The sequence below is a fragment of the Atractosteus spatula genome, chromosome 8, assembly GCF_055471065.1.
Source record: "Atractosteus spatula isolate fAtrSpa1 chromosome 8, fAtrSpa1.hap1, whole genome shotgun sequence".
Classification (NCBI taxonomy): Eukaryota; Metazoa; Chordata; class Actinopteri; order Semionotiformes; family Lepisosteidae; genus Atractosteus; species Atractosteus spatula.
The window spans coordinates 57,204,178-57,222,349 of NC_142713.1; the positions used below are offsets into that span (position 1 = coordinate 57,204,178).

The following is an 18,172-nucleotide window of genomic DNA, read 5'->3' on the forward strand; positions in this document are numbered from 1 at the left end:
TTTACCTTTCAGGCTGAAATAAGTCTCAGCTTGTTCCTTCCTAGATTCAAAGTGTAACAGGACATTAAATGAACTATAGAATTAAAACTAAAAACCACTTCTGAGTATTTTTTTAGGTATTTCCTTTTTAAGCCCTTTGATATTTGTACTTGTTTTGGGCTAGTAACTTTGGCAGCTGAGTGTGTTTGCCCTTTTCCACAAGTTTGGAAATACAGGGAGGTAGTGGAAATACATGACCCTTGAAACTTAATGATGTGACCAGACAAAAGCAGAGGTAAAGTCTCCTCTGGCAATATAGTTATTACCTTCTATGGCGAAGTGTTAAACTCAGCAAAGCACAAAAGTATGAGTGAAAAAGCTCACTGCACTAAAGTATTAACCTCAAGAAGACTTTCCATTCTGGACTGAACGCAAGTGAGGTGGTTATTACAGCTAAGGAAAGGGAAAGTTTCAGAATTCTTTGCCAGTTTTCCATTTTAAAAGAAAACATTCATTAGACTAATATCCAAAATTGTGTTCAGTTAAAGGTGTTTTTTCTTGCATTGATTTTGAACTTTATTCTTTATGAGAAAATACTTTTTCTTCCAGTTAATGAGCACACGGCGGTGGAACCAGTTCCAGATCTCTGGAAGTTATCCTGCAAGGTAAGTCCCGGGTTCTCAGGAATAAAAGTTGTGTAAGTGGAAGGTTTAAGCAGATTGGGTACGTAAACATGTATCAGGTATTGATCTGAAGATGATTTGATTTTTATTGTTTTAAAGTTGTCATGGCCTGGTTGAACTTTTTTGCTGTTGAGTTTTAGACTCTGAAGTTATACCAAAATGGAGTTTCATTTCCTTTAAGCATTGCCCCAGTGCTGACAGATTTAATGAGGGCTTATTTTTCCTGAACAGTGGCAGCCTGAAATGGCAGTCAGCAGGGAAAAAAAAGCTTTTTTTCTTCCTAAAAAATGGAGAATAACATCCCCACCCATGTGTGTCTAGGAGATAATAACTGAAGTGATTGAGCCACACGTTACAACTGCCAAAATCGGAACTTGTTTTTCTTTTTTGTTCTGGAGTTTCTCCAAGAGACTTCCCACGTGAGCTTCGTCGAGTGTTCTGCAATTACAGGGATCTGGATAATTGTCCTGCAATACTTTTTTTTATACATTTCTCTGCATTTTTAGGTTTTTGCGATTAATCAATGGGTTCCTGTGTCAGACACTTAAGTTATTTATAAGGCATAATACATGCTATTAAATAAACTATTAATTTGTCTTTGAACAGGTTTATCAAACTCATTTATCCTGGCAAGTAGAATTTGAGATATTCTACTGCATTCATATAAGCTACGGGATTTCAGTGTTTGACACTGATTCTCTGTAGAGCTGTATTGAGAGTCTTGCACTATGGTATGCTTCACAAATTGGGGGAATAATCGGGTTCTCTAGCTCTCTCTCAGCAGAGAAAGGGAGCATATTAATACAATCCTTCAAATGTCATTGGGAGCTGAAATTGCATCAGCAGATGAATTTACTTACCAAATTTAGTAAAATGCATACACCTTATTCTCATCTTTTGTGCAGGATTTGCTGTATACTTCATATAAATATCCTTTTTCATTAACCATCTGCTGGTGTCTTATTATCCCTCTTTCAGCCACTTTCTAGGCCTGCAGTGGTTCCTTGGCTCATCCATTGTAAAAAAAAATAGGGGATTTGATAGCCTTGTCCTTATAGTCAGGTTATTGTTCTCTCTGCCAGGCGGACTAAGCCAATATATCAATTTAAGTTAAATTACGTCTTTACTATGTCTTAATTGGGGTTAAGCTAACCTTACAATAAGGACAAGTTTGTGAGCCTTCAAATCCTTACAGGTGACTCGGATGTGTCATTCCAGGCCAGAAAAATCCAGTGATGAACCGTGACCTGTTCAAATACGTTCTCTAAAACATACTGTACTAATAAACATCCATCTCTCCATCCATCTTCTTTTTTTCTCAATCTTGTTGGAACATGGCATTTTGCATTTTTGAGAGCATAACAATGAAATTGAGAGGAAAAAATGAAAATTGAAGAAAAAAAGTTACAGCTATATTAGAGTTTACCATAAAATTCATAGTATGATGGTTTAAGAGTATATATTGAGCTCCTCTTTTAAAACTAATTCTTTCAAAGCTTTATTCCACTGCTCTTTAAAACATTCCATCTTACCTTTTAGGATGAATCTTCTCTTTCCTAAAGAGATCGTCGCTTGTTCCCAGAACAATTCCCAGAGCGCTAGAGAGGGAGGCTCAACACCCACCTAATCATGATTGCCTTTCTCTCCAGCATCAGAGCAGGCTGGACTGCCTCTCTCCGATTCTGTAACTGAGAGGATAATCCTTCCATTTCCTGACAGCTTTATCCAGTACAGGGTGATGGGGGGGGGGGACCGGAGCCTATCCTGGCAAGCAAAGGGTGCAGGGCAGGGGTACACCCTGAACGGGGGGCGCCAGTCCATCACGAGGTGTGAACACCTCGCGCCTGGGCCAATTTTCCCAGTAGCCAATTACCCTACCAGTATATTTTTGGACTGGGAGAGGAAACCGGAGCACCCAGCAAAAAACCCAGGCAAACATGGGGAGAACATACAAACTCCATGCAGATTGCAACCTCAGGGCCGCCAGTGTTGCGAGGCAGCAATGCTAACCACTGCACCCCCGTGCCGTCCCAGATTGATACCACTTCCGTTAATACGATGAACACAGGTGATGCACTTGTACACTGGCATAAAAAAAATGATTAGCATTACTCAAGATAATGCAACCAAGCCTGAATTGTTGCACTATTTTGACTGATGAACGTCCTATCTATCAATGAAGCTTCCAGTTTGCATATTATGGTTTTTGTCTGAAGCATGCAACAATAATAGTGTTCTCTGGTTGGGCAACAGAAAGACGAAAGCTGCAGACTTTCAGGGCCCGGAGAAGCAGTCCATGATGTCAGCCAAGCTCCAGAATGCATGTCTGAGGTCCTCCATCACTCATACACACCGCTGTTTGGTAAGTGCCTTAAAACATCGCTTTTGTTTAAGATCCTTTCCATATACCATTTACTGAATCTTCTTCCCTGAAAAGTATGCAAATCTGGATGATTTTCCTATCGTTACACTGTCCTCGCACTCTATAGTCATCTATCAACTTCCACTTTAGCCAAAAGGTTAATCTGAACCTTATACTGTCAGCAGTATTAGTTTGATTAGTTTAATTTTTGCCCAACTGTATTGAATTTTTTCTGTTACATTTCCCTTGATATTGATTCTACCACTGCCTACATCTTCTCATTCTGCTTAAGTAAATATATTAGGGGTCAGAATGTAAACTTCCTGAGTTCAAAAGACATCTGTATGATTTTCCTCCAGATGCACTGACCTTGGACCTACTGTACCTTTATCCAAAAATCCACAACAAGAGTTCTAGGATCCCAAGATCTGCACCACAGTACATTGAGTCATTACCTGGACAACATCCATCTGGACAGCTGGCGCTATCGGATACCAGAAGGTTAGAAAATGCTATCAATACCTAACTGTGAATTACCTCCAGGACAAAAGAGAGGATCAATTGGTCCAGCATCTGTATTTTATAATTGCCCTCAGTTTTATCATTTAGCACTGGATGTGTAAAACCTCTCATCTACATCTACAAAGTTTTTTAGTTTTGTTTTAAGTTCATAGGGTCTGATTAGGGTAAAATAAGCTATAACATCCTTCTGCTTATAGTTTTTATTTTAATATTTATCTAAAGTTATTTTTTAAACTCGCATTCTATCTTGTTTCATGACTCACATGTCCTACTTAGTTTTCCCTTGCAGCAGGAGAATCTTTGCCTTTGCAATGCAAAACAGTGTTTTCACTCCCAGGACAGGCTTGTGAAAGCTCTTTGTGAGGGATTGCTGTGTGGTTTTTCCATTTCAGCCAAAGTAACTTTGCATAAGCTCATCCACGTGTTTGAATTGCGGTGTGTCCAGAGAGCACCTGAAGACAGCAGATCTCTTCGTGTTTTACCTTTGTCAGGGTTTACAAGTTTGTCAGTTCACTCTGAGGAATGTTTTCAGGAAGTGTGGCTGCTTAAGAAAGAAACAAAACAATCAGCTTCATTTTCAACACAACCCTTCTCTTTTACTGCAGGTACAAGCTGTCTGTAGGTGTACAAGTGGAAGACGGACTAACTGTGTCCATCATGACTGATGCCAAGGTTAGTTTTCAGGAAGTACATCATAGGGAAAACTTCCTTTATTTCACTCGTCAATGAGCTGCTGTGATGTGTGTTTCTTTACTTCCTCTATCTTTTTTTCTTCTTTCAACTTCTGTTTCATAAACATGTCCCCTGCACAGCTCAGTCAGGAACTTAAAAAAAGTTAGTTTATATTCCCCCTCATTGTGGAGATTTTCTCACAGCAACGCGAAGAAGGGCTGAGTGAAAGGATTTGTGAGGTAGGGCAGCCGTCGAAACATTTTCCTCTTGCAGTGTCATCGGACATTGTAGTGACCGTCAGTGTAATGGGGGATGGTACAGGGCTTGAGCCTGCTTTCACTGTGGACTGGAATTATGTTGCTACTGTCCTGCACCCACCTACATTAAGGTGCAGATATTATGCTTTTGATTAGTTTTAGTAAGGATGTTTCAGTGCTTAAATTTTAAATTGAATTAGTGGGGAATTGGCATTTATGCATCAGTTTGCCCTTGTGGAGGGAGTGACTGTTCAGTATCCATTCTTCTGTGGTTGGTGTGTTTTGTGGTGAACGCAAGAACAGCAAGCAGTGAAAATGAAAGATGCTTGTATCTCACTTCCAGTGTTGCCGAAGAGCATAAACAGGCCTGCAGCTTGGACATTTAGTACAAGATCAAAATGGAATAGTTAATGGAAAGTAAATGTGATTTTCAGATATGTGAATTTGTCTCTGTTCTGTATAGAAGAATAAGAAACGTTATTGTAGATCTCATTTTAAAATGGATCTAAAATGCCAGTATTTTCTCAACAAATGACCAAGCTTGACTTTTTTGGAAGCTGGAGATGAGAGGCTCTGATTAAAAAAAATAAATAAACTGAAGACATTTCACTTTGCAATTTGCAAAGTTAGTTAAATCCAGAGGAATACCGTATACAAATTAAATCATAGCCCTTTTTTTCTGCTAGGCGTCATTAATGAAAGAACATTTGGACATTTTCATTTTCCGAGGATTTTATGAAGTGTAAATGTCGTGATGTGATGGTTTCAATTTACTTTAACAATTGGAAATTGGAACAGAAAATTGCAAGACTGCTTTAATGGCTACTAGGAATACATAAGAAAAAAATCAAATTCAGTATCGGGATTCTTAATGTACTACATATACTTTTATCAATTCAACATTGTGCAGAAACAACAGAAGAGTACAAATATATTTGAAACAGTCTGCTTCATAACTCATAAGATAAATCAGTCTCATCTGATTAATCACATTCATACTATTTGCACACATTCGAGAATGTTACTGTCATGCAAACCAATTGTGATTTTGCCTAACCTATATTAATACAGTTGGACTATTGTCAAGACGTCTCACAATAATAGATCATGAACTAAACTTTTTTTCATTCAAATAGTTTAATTATTGAGATGTCCGATATGAACGTGAATTAATACTCCTCCAGCAATATTTTCAATGAACACTTGGAAAGTACTGCTGGGAGAACGACTTGAGCCTGGATTCATGCCGGTGTCCAGTCTTCTGCTGGCTTGGTGGCAAAGGCTGTACTCCATTTTGGGAAAGAAAGGGAGGAGAGGAGTTCACTCAGCGTGTTTTGAGTATCCCTTTTAAACAGTCTGTGACAAGGACTGTCTCGATTCTGGCCAAGAGTGAGACAAAAGTGGAGACAAACCGAGTGGGGACAGGTGTTGTTGCTACCACTGGTGATGCAACAATATTCAGATTTCTCTCATTGCAAAGGAGGTTTTGGGCAGAATTCCATTTGTGTACAGACTCTCTCTCCCTGCCTGGTTCATTGTGTCCCAGCTGTGGTTCGTTAGTTTGTCAGGTTGCCAGGTCTCCGTGAGGTTTCGTGGTCACACAATGCCATTTAAGAGCCGTAATCGTGGCTGTGGGTTGGTTGAGACGTCACTAGGGGGCATGTCCTTCCACACTCTGCAGGTTCCTAATTGGTTGGTCATCATTGGGCGATTGTCAGGTGACCTCCAAATGGGTCCTCACCTTGGGGTTGTAGACAAAATAGCTGGAGTGCCCAACACTTACATCACCAGAGGAGTCAAGATGGGCCCATTTTACCATATACTGTTACGCTTTTACGTGTCAGGGCATGCTTCTAATTAGAGGACTTTATCCGAGGCGTGCCTGAAGGCCTGAACCACTGGAGCTAGTCTGTGCCTGAGTTGGTCTCTTCCGGGCAACAGAAAGGTTATTGAAAATCTTTATCACTTAATTCTTAGTGTAATTATTAGTTGGGTTGCTGTAATAGCCGCGTAAAACAGTTTTCAAGGCCCCAATCCTACACTTCCATTAAAACCCAAATTACAGTATAATATCCAGAATATAAGTAATAGGTTAAGTTTTTTTTAGTGAGTGCTGTAAGGGTTGAAATGAGATTGGTATTTTCCTCATTCAAACTATTTGTAACATGGCTGGCTGGACCAGAATGACTATTGCTCATGGAATTTGAATTCTGACAGTATGAATACTCTCCTAAAAATGTAGTTTACAAATAACAGAAAAGATTCTCTTTGTTTCTCTAATCTATATCAGGAACTCTCCGTAGACCAGTTGCCTGTCGCCGCCACAGAAGCCGCAGACAGGTCGGTATATTTAATTTCAGACTGGATAACTGTGGAACCATCTTATTTTCCTTTTTCTTTCTACTAAGTGACCTCATGCCGTTCACTTTCAGTGCCAATCATGCCAGCCTGCCTTTAGAGAAGACGGCTCAGGTTTCTCCATCGCAGGCCGGTATGTCAGGTGAGGGGGAAGACTTTGAAAATTAATTGACTGTGACGACTGGCTCCCTGCCCAGGGAAAGACCCTTATAAAAGGTATTTTGCTTTTGGCTGAGGCAGACGGTGTGTCAGGGGGAGAGGATGCTAAGCTCGCTGGCGGGATCCCTCCACAGATTCAGGACTGCGAAACGAGCTCCCCAACAAAAAGTGAGAAACCTGAGGATGGAAATGGGAACGCTGCCCTGAACACAGGACTCCCAGGTTGTTCACTTCATTTTGTTGTAATACTGTCACGCGTTTCCTGGCAGCTTGTGTTCACACTGACTTTAATTATATAGAGCTGGGGAAGGCAAACCAGGCTGTGACAAGCTTCAATCCAGGAGGTCTTCTCACTCTTGTATCAGTTCGTCAAGTCCTGGAATAATTTTGTTTTTGGTCTTTAATTAGCATTTTGGAAATCATTTAGAATGGGAATGCCTACACCCTGTATCTCTCAAAGACCATGGGTGGCCATTGCTGACTTAATTGAATCAGTTACCTTACTGAATTTATCAAAGCTCACCTGTTTTAAGACTTTACAAATGAATGAATCAATGATTTGAGGGGAACCCGTAAGGCCTGGATTTTGGTTATCCAGGATCATAGTTGTCCACCAAAGACAGGAGAATGATTCAGTGCAATAGAAATAGTTATCTAGTCTCTGTGTAGCCCAGTTGTGATCTCCATGCAATATTTTTGACTATTTCTGTGATTTAATGATTTTTCAGCTTCTAAAAGATGCAGGTGAAGTTGTAATTGGGTCTTGCTTGACTATAATGTCTTTATACTGCAAAATTACACAAATGCCAATGTTAGTAACTCATCTTAGCTGCTATTATAAGACATTCCCTTGATGCAAAGATAATCGAGTTGTGAATTTGATAACATTCTTATTTGTAGTCTAGATCTTTAGTGTCAAAGTTTGATCTCCCAAAGATGCTCTATGGCCGAGATAAGTAGTTGGTATCTGTAGTAGTAACATGAGTAGTTCAAGTAGGTAGCTGCGTCAGCATGCGCTGGCTGCAAAGGAACAAATAAAGGTTTATTCCATGCTGAAAAGAAACACAGCAACACCCAAAGAAGGCTCCACCACTGAAATGTTGTTTTTCTTCTCTTTTCAGCATGGAATGAACCTTTGCTTGTTCCATAGTAACATAGTAACAAGTATGGATGTAAAAGGTAGATCAGTATAGATGGAATGCAAGTAAAAAAAGGTTACAAAGAAACTGGAGGATGATCCAAAATGGCAGAAAAATAGGATATGAGCATTGCATACCAGAGAGGCCATGGCCTCATTGATCCCTGGATCCATTGTTACACTTCAGCCATTGATATTGTTCCAGAGGAAAGAGCTTGAAGGTCACTTTTTATTGCAAAGTAGCATCTTATCTGCAGTTTAAGCTGGCACAATTCAAGCATTTTATAAGCAGAAAGGAATGAGAATTTTACTTTCATGTTTTCAATATTAAGCATTTGTACCCATGTAATTACCATAGGAAAAGTTCACTATTAAATATTTCCGAAACCCTTGCCTGAGCGATACAATTAATTCCACTTCTAGCTAGACTCTAGACTAGCTTTATTTCAGTCTTTCTTGCACGATTGAGATCTTGCATGATTTTGACCCAGTTAGCTATCCCGTGCCTATAGAAAATGTATAATAGTATTTCTGCCATAACTGTGCACCCAGTAGGTCCAATTTACTACCATTTCAGAAGCAAATGCCGAGATTCTGCAAGATCAAAATGAGATGTTACAGAGAATGAGAATGACGGATATCTCACAAGAAATATTTGGGTGTTAAGGAGCCCATATATTTAGATTTTTTCAAAGTTGCTGTGAGTTTTGAACAGAGGTAGGGAGTTATTCATCAGCCTTTGCATCCTTTTTTTGTTTCAAACTCACTGTGATGTAAAAATGGAAAGGACTTGGTAAATGCTGGACGACCTCAATCTGTCAAATCTGACCGCAAGGTCATCCACAGGCCATGTGCTGTACGTATCTGAATGTTTGACCTTTAATTAGAATGTGCATGATAATCATGCCTTCAATAAATTGACCAATTCTAATCCATAAATTCCAACTTGAGAGTTTGGAATTGTTTGAAATACAGTGATCTGCATAATCATTTTATTTACCGGTGTTTGTTTGTTCTTGTTACCATGTGGAACTATTGGAAATATCTAGTCAGTCTTTATCAAATACAACAGTGAAGTACTGTACAAGGTCTCCTTTTCCTCCTTGCGTGTAGCACCTCAGCTTCCTTCACATTATTGCCTAATATGCATTTTCTCTTAAAGGTCACTTTAACAATTAGAAAGCAGTTAGTTCCTTGTAAGCGAGTTGTTGTTCAGTGAGGCTTTTTCATCTCGATGCTTGAATTGCTGGCATTGTTAAAAGTGCCTAGACCTGTATTGCTCAGCGTGGAACTGCTTGCGGTTTTGTTTTGATGTTGCAGGTGGAAGTCCGTCTACAGTGACTGAAAGCCTGGGCCCTTGTGGAATTGTGCCAAAAAAAGACACAGCGATGCAAAGAAGTAAATTTAGAAAGAACCTGGTAGGAACATTACACATTTTGTTTACTTGCTTTTTCTCAAAGGGCATTTGCATATTGTCAACAGGCATTGATATCATGAACGTCGTCTAGAGACCGGTGTGCAGGTGCTGTTCTCCAATCTGCCTGCTTTACTGGCTTCTATGTTTTTTTCTAAATGCTGCATACTGAGTAAATATTGAGTATTAAGAGAGCTGAGAAACACTCAGGTGTGCCAGTTTTCTATGTGTGGGGTATATCCTTCAGTCTGATTTCTCTTTCTCCTTCAAACTTCGTTGTGAGCTGGGATTTCCGTCTCTTTTTAGTTGTACTTGAGCGTTCCTTGTAATGGGCTTTAGATGTTTGTGTTGGGGAGCGTTCAGCGCTGATAATAAAAATCACTTTGTTTTGTGTTCCGATTGGTGGCTGTGGTCTTTTTCTTTGCATGAGCTCATTCATTTTCTTTTAGGAGCATACTCAGAGTATGGCAGCTATAGCGGAGCACAAGCCCCAAGAAGAGCAAAGTGACTCGACTCAAAAGGAAGGTACTGTACCAGCACTTCTGACGTCTCGCATCTGGCCTGACAAGCACTTACCAGTTCTGTAATCCATTCAAGCGATCATAAGAGGGCAGCGTGACCTGTTGGTTCCCACTTAATATCCAAATTGCCAAAAAACATAAGTGATTATAGCTTTGCTTTGGAAAGGAAAGGGACTGTTTTTAAAACTCTTTCCTTTTCTTACTACAGTTCCCACTGAGAGTGCTGCAAACAGAAATAAGTCTCCAAATCAGGATAAAAACATGTAAGTTAATCCAAAATTCTCATAAAAACTAAGGTCTAGATGTCTACACAATAAAAATGATATACTGTTTTTGTTCAGTAGTAACTTCTAGCCCTTGTTTGGAACATCAAGAGTAGAAAGTCTCCTTTTAATTGGAAATAGATGGTAAAACACCCTGAATGTAACAGCCTCTGTGCAAGAACAGCTTTAACTTGATATATTTGATATCAGTTTTGCATTGTACTGTATAGTTGTATTAGCTTTGAATTGGCCTGATTTTTAGTTTTAATTTGTCCAGTTTCTACACCATTATACTCCTATTACTCCTTTTGTGACCCTGTTCTATGGTTAGTGCTATAAGGAAGTCTCAATTCCCCATGAGCAAATCGAAGCTATGTAAAATTCAAAGTCTTTCAAAGTCCTTTCCCACGTTATCCCACACTTGTGACTACTGGATGAGTCCCGCGTTATTTACACCAGTTCCCCTGGTTATTGAAGGCTTTGGTTCCTCAAGTCCGTGCGTAATCTGAATTTTTACGGAACTTGGAAGCGACGCTTTTGCCGCCATTGCGTGAATACTTATAGAGAACTCCCATCTGCGATGTTGCATCGTTCCTCCCCGATTCGCCCCCAGCTGCAAGTGAGAAAGGAGGGACAGGAGGGCAGAATTCCAGCCTCACCAGAGTGTGTCGTGCTCTAGTGGTAAACAGGCGTGTGTGCTAGGTATGGGGAAGCAGTTCCTCATGGACTTTTACCATGGCACTATAGAAAGTGTCCTCACCAGTGGCATCACTGTGTGGTACAGCGATACTGCCAAGCACGACAGAGATAAACTCCAAGGGGTTGTGGCAACTGCACAGAGGATCATAGGAGGAGATTTACCATCAATCGGTGAGATCCACACCATCCGCTGTCGCAATAAAGCCCAATCCATCAGTCAGGATCCCAACCATCTGGCCACAAGCTCCCCCCTACCCTTTGGCAAGAGGTACCGCACCGTTAAAGCACAGACCACTAGACTCAAGAACAGCTTCTATCGCACTGCAGTGCGCATCTTCAACAGCTCACTGCAGGGGCTAAATACACATCTGCATTCTGCACTTTTTGCATGGTCTACCATGTTTTTTTTTTTGTCTCGCTACGACATATTTATTGTTCCGGTGTCGTCTGTTGTACTGTGAGGGTCCTGAGATCAGCGTGATTAAGAATTCCAGCATAAGTGTACATATGGCAATAAACGACTCTACTCTACTAATGACAGGAAAGTAGAACGCAAAAGAGAAGCAGCAACTAGCGGTCCTTGAGGCAGAGAGAAACGGTCCTTACATAACCCCCTCTTTATAAAGAGGGAGAGTAATAGCGATGAATGAAAAAAGTTTGAAAGCCATTTTTAGACTTTAGTAAGCACCCAATAGAACATACACCTAGATATACAGTAAATTAGGGAATTACCTTTAACAAATCTATAAATACTGCACATTTCCAAACCCTATCCTGGATTCTTTGGTAATTGAACTCAAAGTACTCAGTAAATCACTCGGGTGCTTCTCTGACCTGATCGTAATATGGATTACTCTCAATTGCCGATGGATATGCAGGAGACGATACGCCTCATGCGTGGAAGTGTCAAACAGAGCCCCGGTGGTGATGACATTCTATTTCCTCTGTGCCTCTTATCCACGAGGGAAGGTTGCCGCCCTCCTTGCTCCCTGCACATGTAGCATAAACTCTCCTCACCTCGACAACATTATTAAGGGACCTTTGGCAGGTCTTCGTATGAGATTGAAACTTGGGGAGAGGGTGTAATGTGTTTTTTTTTTTTTTAAATGTACAGATCCTTGTCCAGTTTTGTACTTTATGCTGAGCCCGGGCATGCTTTGCCAATTGGAAAATTAACCTCATGTTTAGGACTGATTTATCGCTTAACGACTCTCTGCATACAACAGCACAATGTAAAGTCAGGGATTTGTATACTGCTTTTAAAAACATACTTGCGCAGTGATGAATTGAACGCTCATTGACCTTGATACATTCAGTGAGTTGCATTAAATCGCCTCGTTAGTGAGAGCTGATGGGATGAAAAGGTTTAGACTTTTCCATACAGTTAAGATAAGGGGGCTGTTTGAGAGTGTACCATCAGATCTTGGGGTCCAGAGTATGAACGAACCGGTAACTGAGCAGTGCTGAAATACAATTTGCTTTAACATCAAGATGAATGCATCTATTCTTTTTCCTGTCTAGCTTCTCCCCTAGTGAAAAAGAGGTGGAGGTAAGTGCTTTTAATACATTTCATATCTTTGTAAGCACAACTATTCAGCTAGTCTAAAAATAGAGTAAACTATCCCAAGTTCAAATGAACATTGATGCATCATGTTTTAGTTCTGTTTTAAAGCACATAATTTTGGCTTCTTTTAAGTTTTGTGGATTGTTTAATTAAACCTAATTTTAATCAGGGGTTCTAAGGAAGCAGCTCATTTCTCTTTTAACCATCTTCCTGAAATCAAGAGCGTGCTGTGTAGACGTCACGGGTCCCTGCTTTCCAATCCGTTTCTTTAGTGTACTTTCTCTCTTGGCAGACTGAATTTCACCGTTTGTCTCTGGGCTTCAAGTGCGACGTGTTTACTCTGGAGAAGCGTCTGAGGCTGGAAGAGCGATCCAGGGATCTGGCGGAAGAAAACCTGAAAAAGGAAGTCAAGAACTGTAAAGGCCTGTTAGAGGTGACGCGCTTCATTAGAGCACTTTAAGGAAAACCAAGCTTAAGTGTCTTCGAATAGGAAAGTGTAAAAAAAAAAAAAGGCAGAACTCTTTGTCTGCAAGCTGATTTCACTACACAGATCATACTGCTAAAAACTGTTATCTCTTCTAATCATGAGGAGCAGAGGTGGAGATTAATACCCTCTTTCAATGACAGCACACAGTCCTTTTTTACAGCAAATAATCCCGATCAGCAGTGTCTTAGTAGGATGCTAGTTTCTCTGTACTGTGATTCCATTGTCAAATCTTTCATCAGTAACATTGAGCTTTTAGAATGACTTTTCCTCAATGCAAGGCTGTAGTGAAACGCCACTGAAGCCATGTTTTAACACCACACAGAAGCCTGGACAGGGGAAACTGTTCTTTATACACTGTTTCCCTTCTGGGGTGGCATGCTGCTTCATTAGAGGCACTCGAGAACAGTGGGGATCCCCCTCGTGTCCGTCTCGCTCTTCGAGGAGGGGACATCTAGCTAGTTTCCAGGGAGGGGGTTTAGAGGAACAGACTGCCTTCCCCCTGGGTCACCAGTGCTTAACCACTGTTACAACTCCCTCTGATTTAAATGCATAGTAATATGGGCTTTTTTAAATAGTTACCAAGCTTACTTTATGAGCACGTCAGATTAAAAAAAAGAATCTTATCGCTACCTCCTTTGCAGTACTGTCTTGTTTGTCCACTGGCCACCATATTGCATTGCTTTTCAAGTCTTTTCTGGCTTGAATGCCAAGTGCACCGTATAGCTAAATGTTTCCGGTCCTCATTAACCAGTTGTTTTATCTGAATTAAGAAATGCGTGTATTTTTTTCTTTTACAAAAAAAATAGATCACTTTTTGCTAGAATAACCACAAGAAATGTCTGATTTGTTTGCTGTAGTGACCAGTGATGCCTCTGCTTCTTTCTCCAGAAACTCGTTCCCTTGTGTGAGGATGATAATCAGTCAATAGAAATTATCCAGAGACTACAGAAGAACTTTGACGTTCTCATCCAGTCCATGTCCAGAGTGTCGAGCAGATCTGAAATGCTTGGTGCAATTCATCAGGTGGATTGTTAAACACTGCTCTTTCTGCTTTAGGACATACTTATAAGTCTAAAAAAGAGATCTAGTTTAATTTTCATAGAATGTATTAATTTTAATTATCAATTTTATTATTATTTATATATCATTATCAGTTTGTCCCATTTAACTTGTTTGTTTGTTTTTTTTTCTGCCTGACACTTTGGGGAGAGTATGTAATGGTGTTGACACTGTTCCTAGGAGAGCCGAGTCAGTAAGGCTGTCGAAGTGATGATTCAGCATGTAGAGAATCTAAAGCGCATGTACACAAAGGAGCACGCTGAACTGCTGGAGCTGAAAGAGACGCTTGTGCAGAGCGAGAGATCTTTTGGGTCCTACTCGGAGAGAGGTAAAAAACTGGGATAGAGATGATTGTCATACCTGCACGACCGGATTCAGAATTGAGCAAACAGCAGCATTACCACCTTGAAACCTAATCCTAGTGGCTAAGCAGGGCTGGACCTGGCTGTGAATGACATGTGAGACCTCCAAGCTGACTGCGTCACTCTGGCTATGTGGTGTTGGTGGACCAGTAGGTGGCACTCATACCTCTAGTCCAGGATCTTCAAACTAATGCCCCAGTACTGTGAATGGGGAACACTGCACTGCAGTGCTATAAGAGTTGCCATGCTTTGGAGGTGATGTGAAACCAAGATGCTTGACTACTTGCCTTTTAAAGATCCTATTACACTATTTGGAGGAGATGAACCGTTAGCCCTGAAGTCGTGGCTCATTCCACCCTGTGCTTTGAACAGTCTGGCCTACCTAAATATCGCCTTAATTCAGCTGAAATGATTTCTCGCTTCTCTGCCTGATCTGCTGTGTAAGTGTGGCTGCTGGTGCAGAATGGCTGCAGCGAACTACAGTAACTGTGGGTTTCTGTGGAGTAAATCTGTATATTTTAAGTAAAAGAAGACCAGACTTTATATGGTTCAAAATTTTTAAAAAAGTATTTTCTTCTTTCTTCTGTCCCAAAATGGTTTTCTCAGATGACCTCCGGAAAAAGACTTCAGGATCTCAGTACAGCAAGGTCAGGTTCATTTCACATACAGTAGTGTTGACAATTATTTGTTGCAAAACTCTTGCAAAAACTGTTAATGTGTTCAAGCATTTAAATCTGCTTTTTCTCCATTTCATGTTGCTTTTACTTAGCCTTCCTCGAGACGAGTGAGTGTTCCTGCCATATCCAGAAATATTGGAAATGCTTCCCATTTTGAAATGGTAAGATACGTTTCCGAAGGCAACAAATGAGAGAGAGAATCAGCATAATTTGTGAAACGGTGAGGTAGAGAATGGAGTTGTCAATACTCATGCAACAGTCGCTTAAGATACTTGTTGGTTTTGCTCTGTAAATTTGTAAGTTTAATTATGTTCATATACACAAATTATTATTGCCAAGCTATACTGATGAAGCGCAGCAGTTTGACATCAGTAGCTCACTGGACACGGTTATTTATATTTTAAATAGTGGGCAGATGTAGTACCCGCCAAATGAATTGGGACAGCAAAGTCCAAAACTGCTATGCTTTTCAATAAAGCTATTTGCATTTGTAACCATAAAATTAGAACATATTGATAATTAGCATATAAGTTGCATTTAAGGTCATTCCAAAGCCTACATTTCATCATATTCGAACAACATATACTTCATGTTCAGCCTAATACATTCTGCTGTTGTCGTCATTAGTTACATGAGCTGTAAAGATGAGTAACACTAATTTGACAGGAGGTCACACCTGATATTAAAGGGGAACTGCAGTCCCAATTTACGAGATTGGATATTAAATCTGGATAACAAGATAAATTCATTGATGTTGTAGAAAAAAAATAAAAATTGCGAATTGAGCACAAAATAGTGAACTTTGTGAAAGTACTGTTGTCACAAACTCTCATTTGAGTTCCCAATAGTTTCCGTAATGACTAATGTAATGTGTTGTACAGGTTGTGCAGCAGACATTCAACTGCAGAAATGTACTAACATGATCTGCATGCACAGTTAACAAGTAGTATTTGTCTGCAAAACTGTCTCGAAATCCAAAGCAATATTTCTTTTGGATTAAAAGAGATGTATTCGCAAGCCTTCTTGTTTGCAATGTAATAAGACCACAACACATCACTGGAAGTTTTTTTTTGCCTTGTTCTGAATCACAGAACATGGTGCTATGCATAACATGGAAATTTCATTTATTTTGTGACGTACACAGCAGCTTGTAAAACCTCCAATTTACATTTTACTTTTATTGTGGTTTGAAATGCTGATTGTCTGTTCCCAAAATATGAAAATAGCATTGAAATTCTCCTTTAATTTTGTAAGGTTTTCATTTTGACAGTGAATCTCTTTTCAAAATTTAAAACATGATTCTTTGATCCAGATTTTTGTTTGGCTCCTGTGATTTTTTTATATCTGTGTAAAATTCGATGGTCTTACCCTCCTTTTTCCCGAGTATCAGTATGTATTTAATGAAATTTAATGTCTTTGCAGCCGAAGCTTCATGAGATCTCGGAGACCGAAGCCGACAAGCTGTGTAGAAGAAGTGGGAATTGGCGAGTATTGGCATGGCCACTTTTTATCAGTAGTTTCCTGTTGTTGCACTAGTAATGTTTCTGTCTTGGATTTCTCTTTCCTACAATATTCTTTCAAGATGTTGCCCACATTATTTAGGTGCACATGACGTGTTTAGGTGCAGAATGCTTCTGTTTCTAGAATTACCATTCATCCCTCAGTCTGCAGTATTGCATTCCCAAACTACTGGGGAATTTATTGTAGCATCCATCTAAATTGATACTCCCATGTTAATACAGATGCAAATTTAAAAAAATATATAATCTTTCTAGTACCATTTATGATTTGATTAAGCCGTGCAGTTACCGGTGTGATTGATTATCAAACTGTTACAGGAGGGTAATGGGAATGAAGCAAAACAGTGCCCGTCCTACATTACAGCGGTTCGTGAGCTCATGTCCTTGGGCGGAATCTGATGAGCCCTCTCTAATGAAAGGGTAAGCATTACTCTCCTACTGTTCCTTATCCTGCCCTTTTCTGTGGCTACTTTGGACTAGTCAGTAGTCCCCAACACGCACGGAGAAGTTCAAGTGGTAGATGTCATTATGTAGACTCTATTGGTATTGTACTTGCAACAGCAGATGGACTAAAACATCAGTGCAAAGTTGAGAAATTATTTACTCAGTTCAGGTAACTATGATGTATATTTTACAGTCCATGTATGGTGCAAGATCATGCCATCTTTCGTTTCTCAACAGAGAAGTACTTTTAACAATATATTCAGACAGTTTAGAAATCAATTGCTGTTCAAAGGACTTTGTTCAGTTTTCATTTTGAAGATGTTTGTGCAGTTGTGCCTATGTGGGTCTGTGCCATAACAGGACAATTTATAGCAGAGATGTGTTCTTGCATAACCACTGCTGTTTGTTGAATACTGATGTGTTTGCAGATATGAACAAGAATCAGAATCCCCTCCTGCAGAGGAAAAGAGAGAGGAAATTGTGGAAAGGAAGTCAAGCTTAACAGAAATGGGCAATAAAATTTCATCAGTCTTAATGACTTCCACAACGTTAGTTAAATGTTTTTTCACATGCTGCAGCTCTGCTAAATGTGGTCAGCTTTGTGGTGTAGGGTTAACATGTACTCAAACTTGTTCCTGCTAGCTTTGCTATTCTGGGTTATTGGACGCTTTCTGCTTGGGGAACCTAAACCAAATTGGGATGCTATTGCTGCCCTACATGTGTGGCTGAAATGTAAGCTTGGTGTGGTGAATTAAAGTCAATATCTGTGCGTGTGTTCTGCATACTCTAAACCAGTACCAGAACATTTAAATATCCTCCTTCCATTCCTTTACTGTTTTTCTTTTTTGTTGTTCAATTTTTTGGTCATATGTATTTAACACTTTTGTCTAACGTACCGATTGCTACGTCTGTGGAAAACCTAATAATTCCATGCTTGACAAACAGTGCCTTGGGCTTGCTGCAATGTGGTGCTATTACACAATGACTGGGCTGGCACTAAAAACTTCTCTTCATTCTTATTTTTTTTTGCAG

At 39.9% G+C, this 18,172-nt stretch overlaps 1 protein-coding gene across 1 annotated transcript in view; it reads left to right on the forward strand.

Moving 5' to 3' along the window:
* irag2 (inositol 1,4,5-triphosphate receptor associated 2) overlaps positions 1 to 18,172 on the forward strand; it is a 37,420-nt gene that overhangs the window by 18,340 nt on the left and 908 nt on the right. Inside the window, exons 19-37 of the mRNA XM_088924186.1 lie at positions 589 to 644; positions 2,916 to 3,024; positions 3,384 to 3,525; positions 4,152 to 4,218; positions 6,766 to 6,815; positions 6,908 to 6,975; positions 7,074 to 7,214; positions 9,451 to 9,548; positions 9,994 to 10,069; positions 10,274 to 10,328; positions 12,549 to 12,576; positions 12,884 to 13,024; positions 13,967 to 14,101; positions 14,318 to 14,465; positions 15,106 to 15,146; positions 15,269 to 15,337; positions 16,599 to 16,660; positions 17,015 to 17,116; positions 17,569 to 17,688. Of these exons, the coding sequence (XP_088780312.1) occupies positions 589 to 644; positions 2,916 to 3,024; positions 3,384 to 3,525; positions 4,152 to 4,218; positions 6,766 to 6,815; positions 6,908 to 6,975; positions 7,074 to 7,214; positions 9,451 to 9,548; positions 9,994 to 10,069; positions 10,274 to 10,328; positions 12,549 to 12,576; positions 12,884 to 13,024; positions 13,967 to 14,101; positions 14,318 to 14,465; positions 15,106 to 15,146; positions 15,269 to 15,337; positions 16,599 to 16,660; positions 17,015 to 17,116; positions 17,569 to 17,688 (1,708 nt within the window). The remainder of the gene's footprint in view (positions 1 to 588; positions 645 to 2,915; positions 3,025 to 3,383; positions 3,526 to 4,151; positions 4,219 to 6,765; positions 6,816 to 6,907; positions 6,976 to 7,073; positions 7,215 to 9,450; positions 9,549 to 9,993; positions 10,070 to 10,273; positions 10,329 to 12,548; positions 12,577 to 12,883; positions 13,025 to 13,966; positions 14,102 to 14,317; positions 14,466 to 15,105; positions 15,147 to 15,268; positions 15,338 to 16,598; positions 16,661 to 17,014; positions 17,117 to 17,568; positions 17,689 to 18,172) is intronic.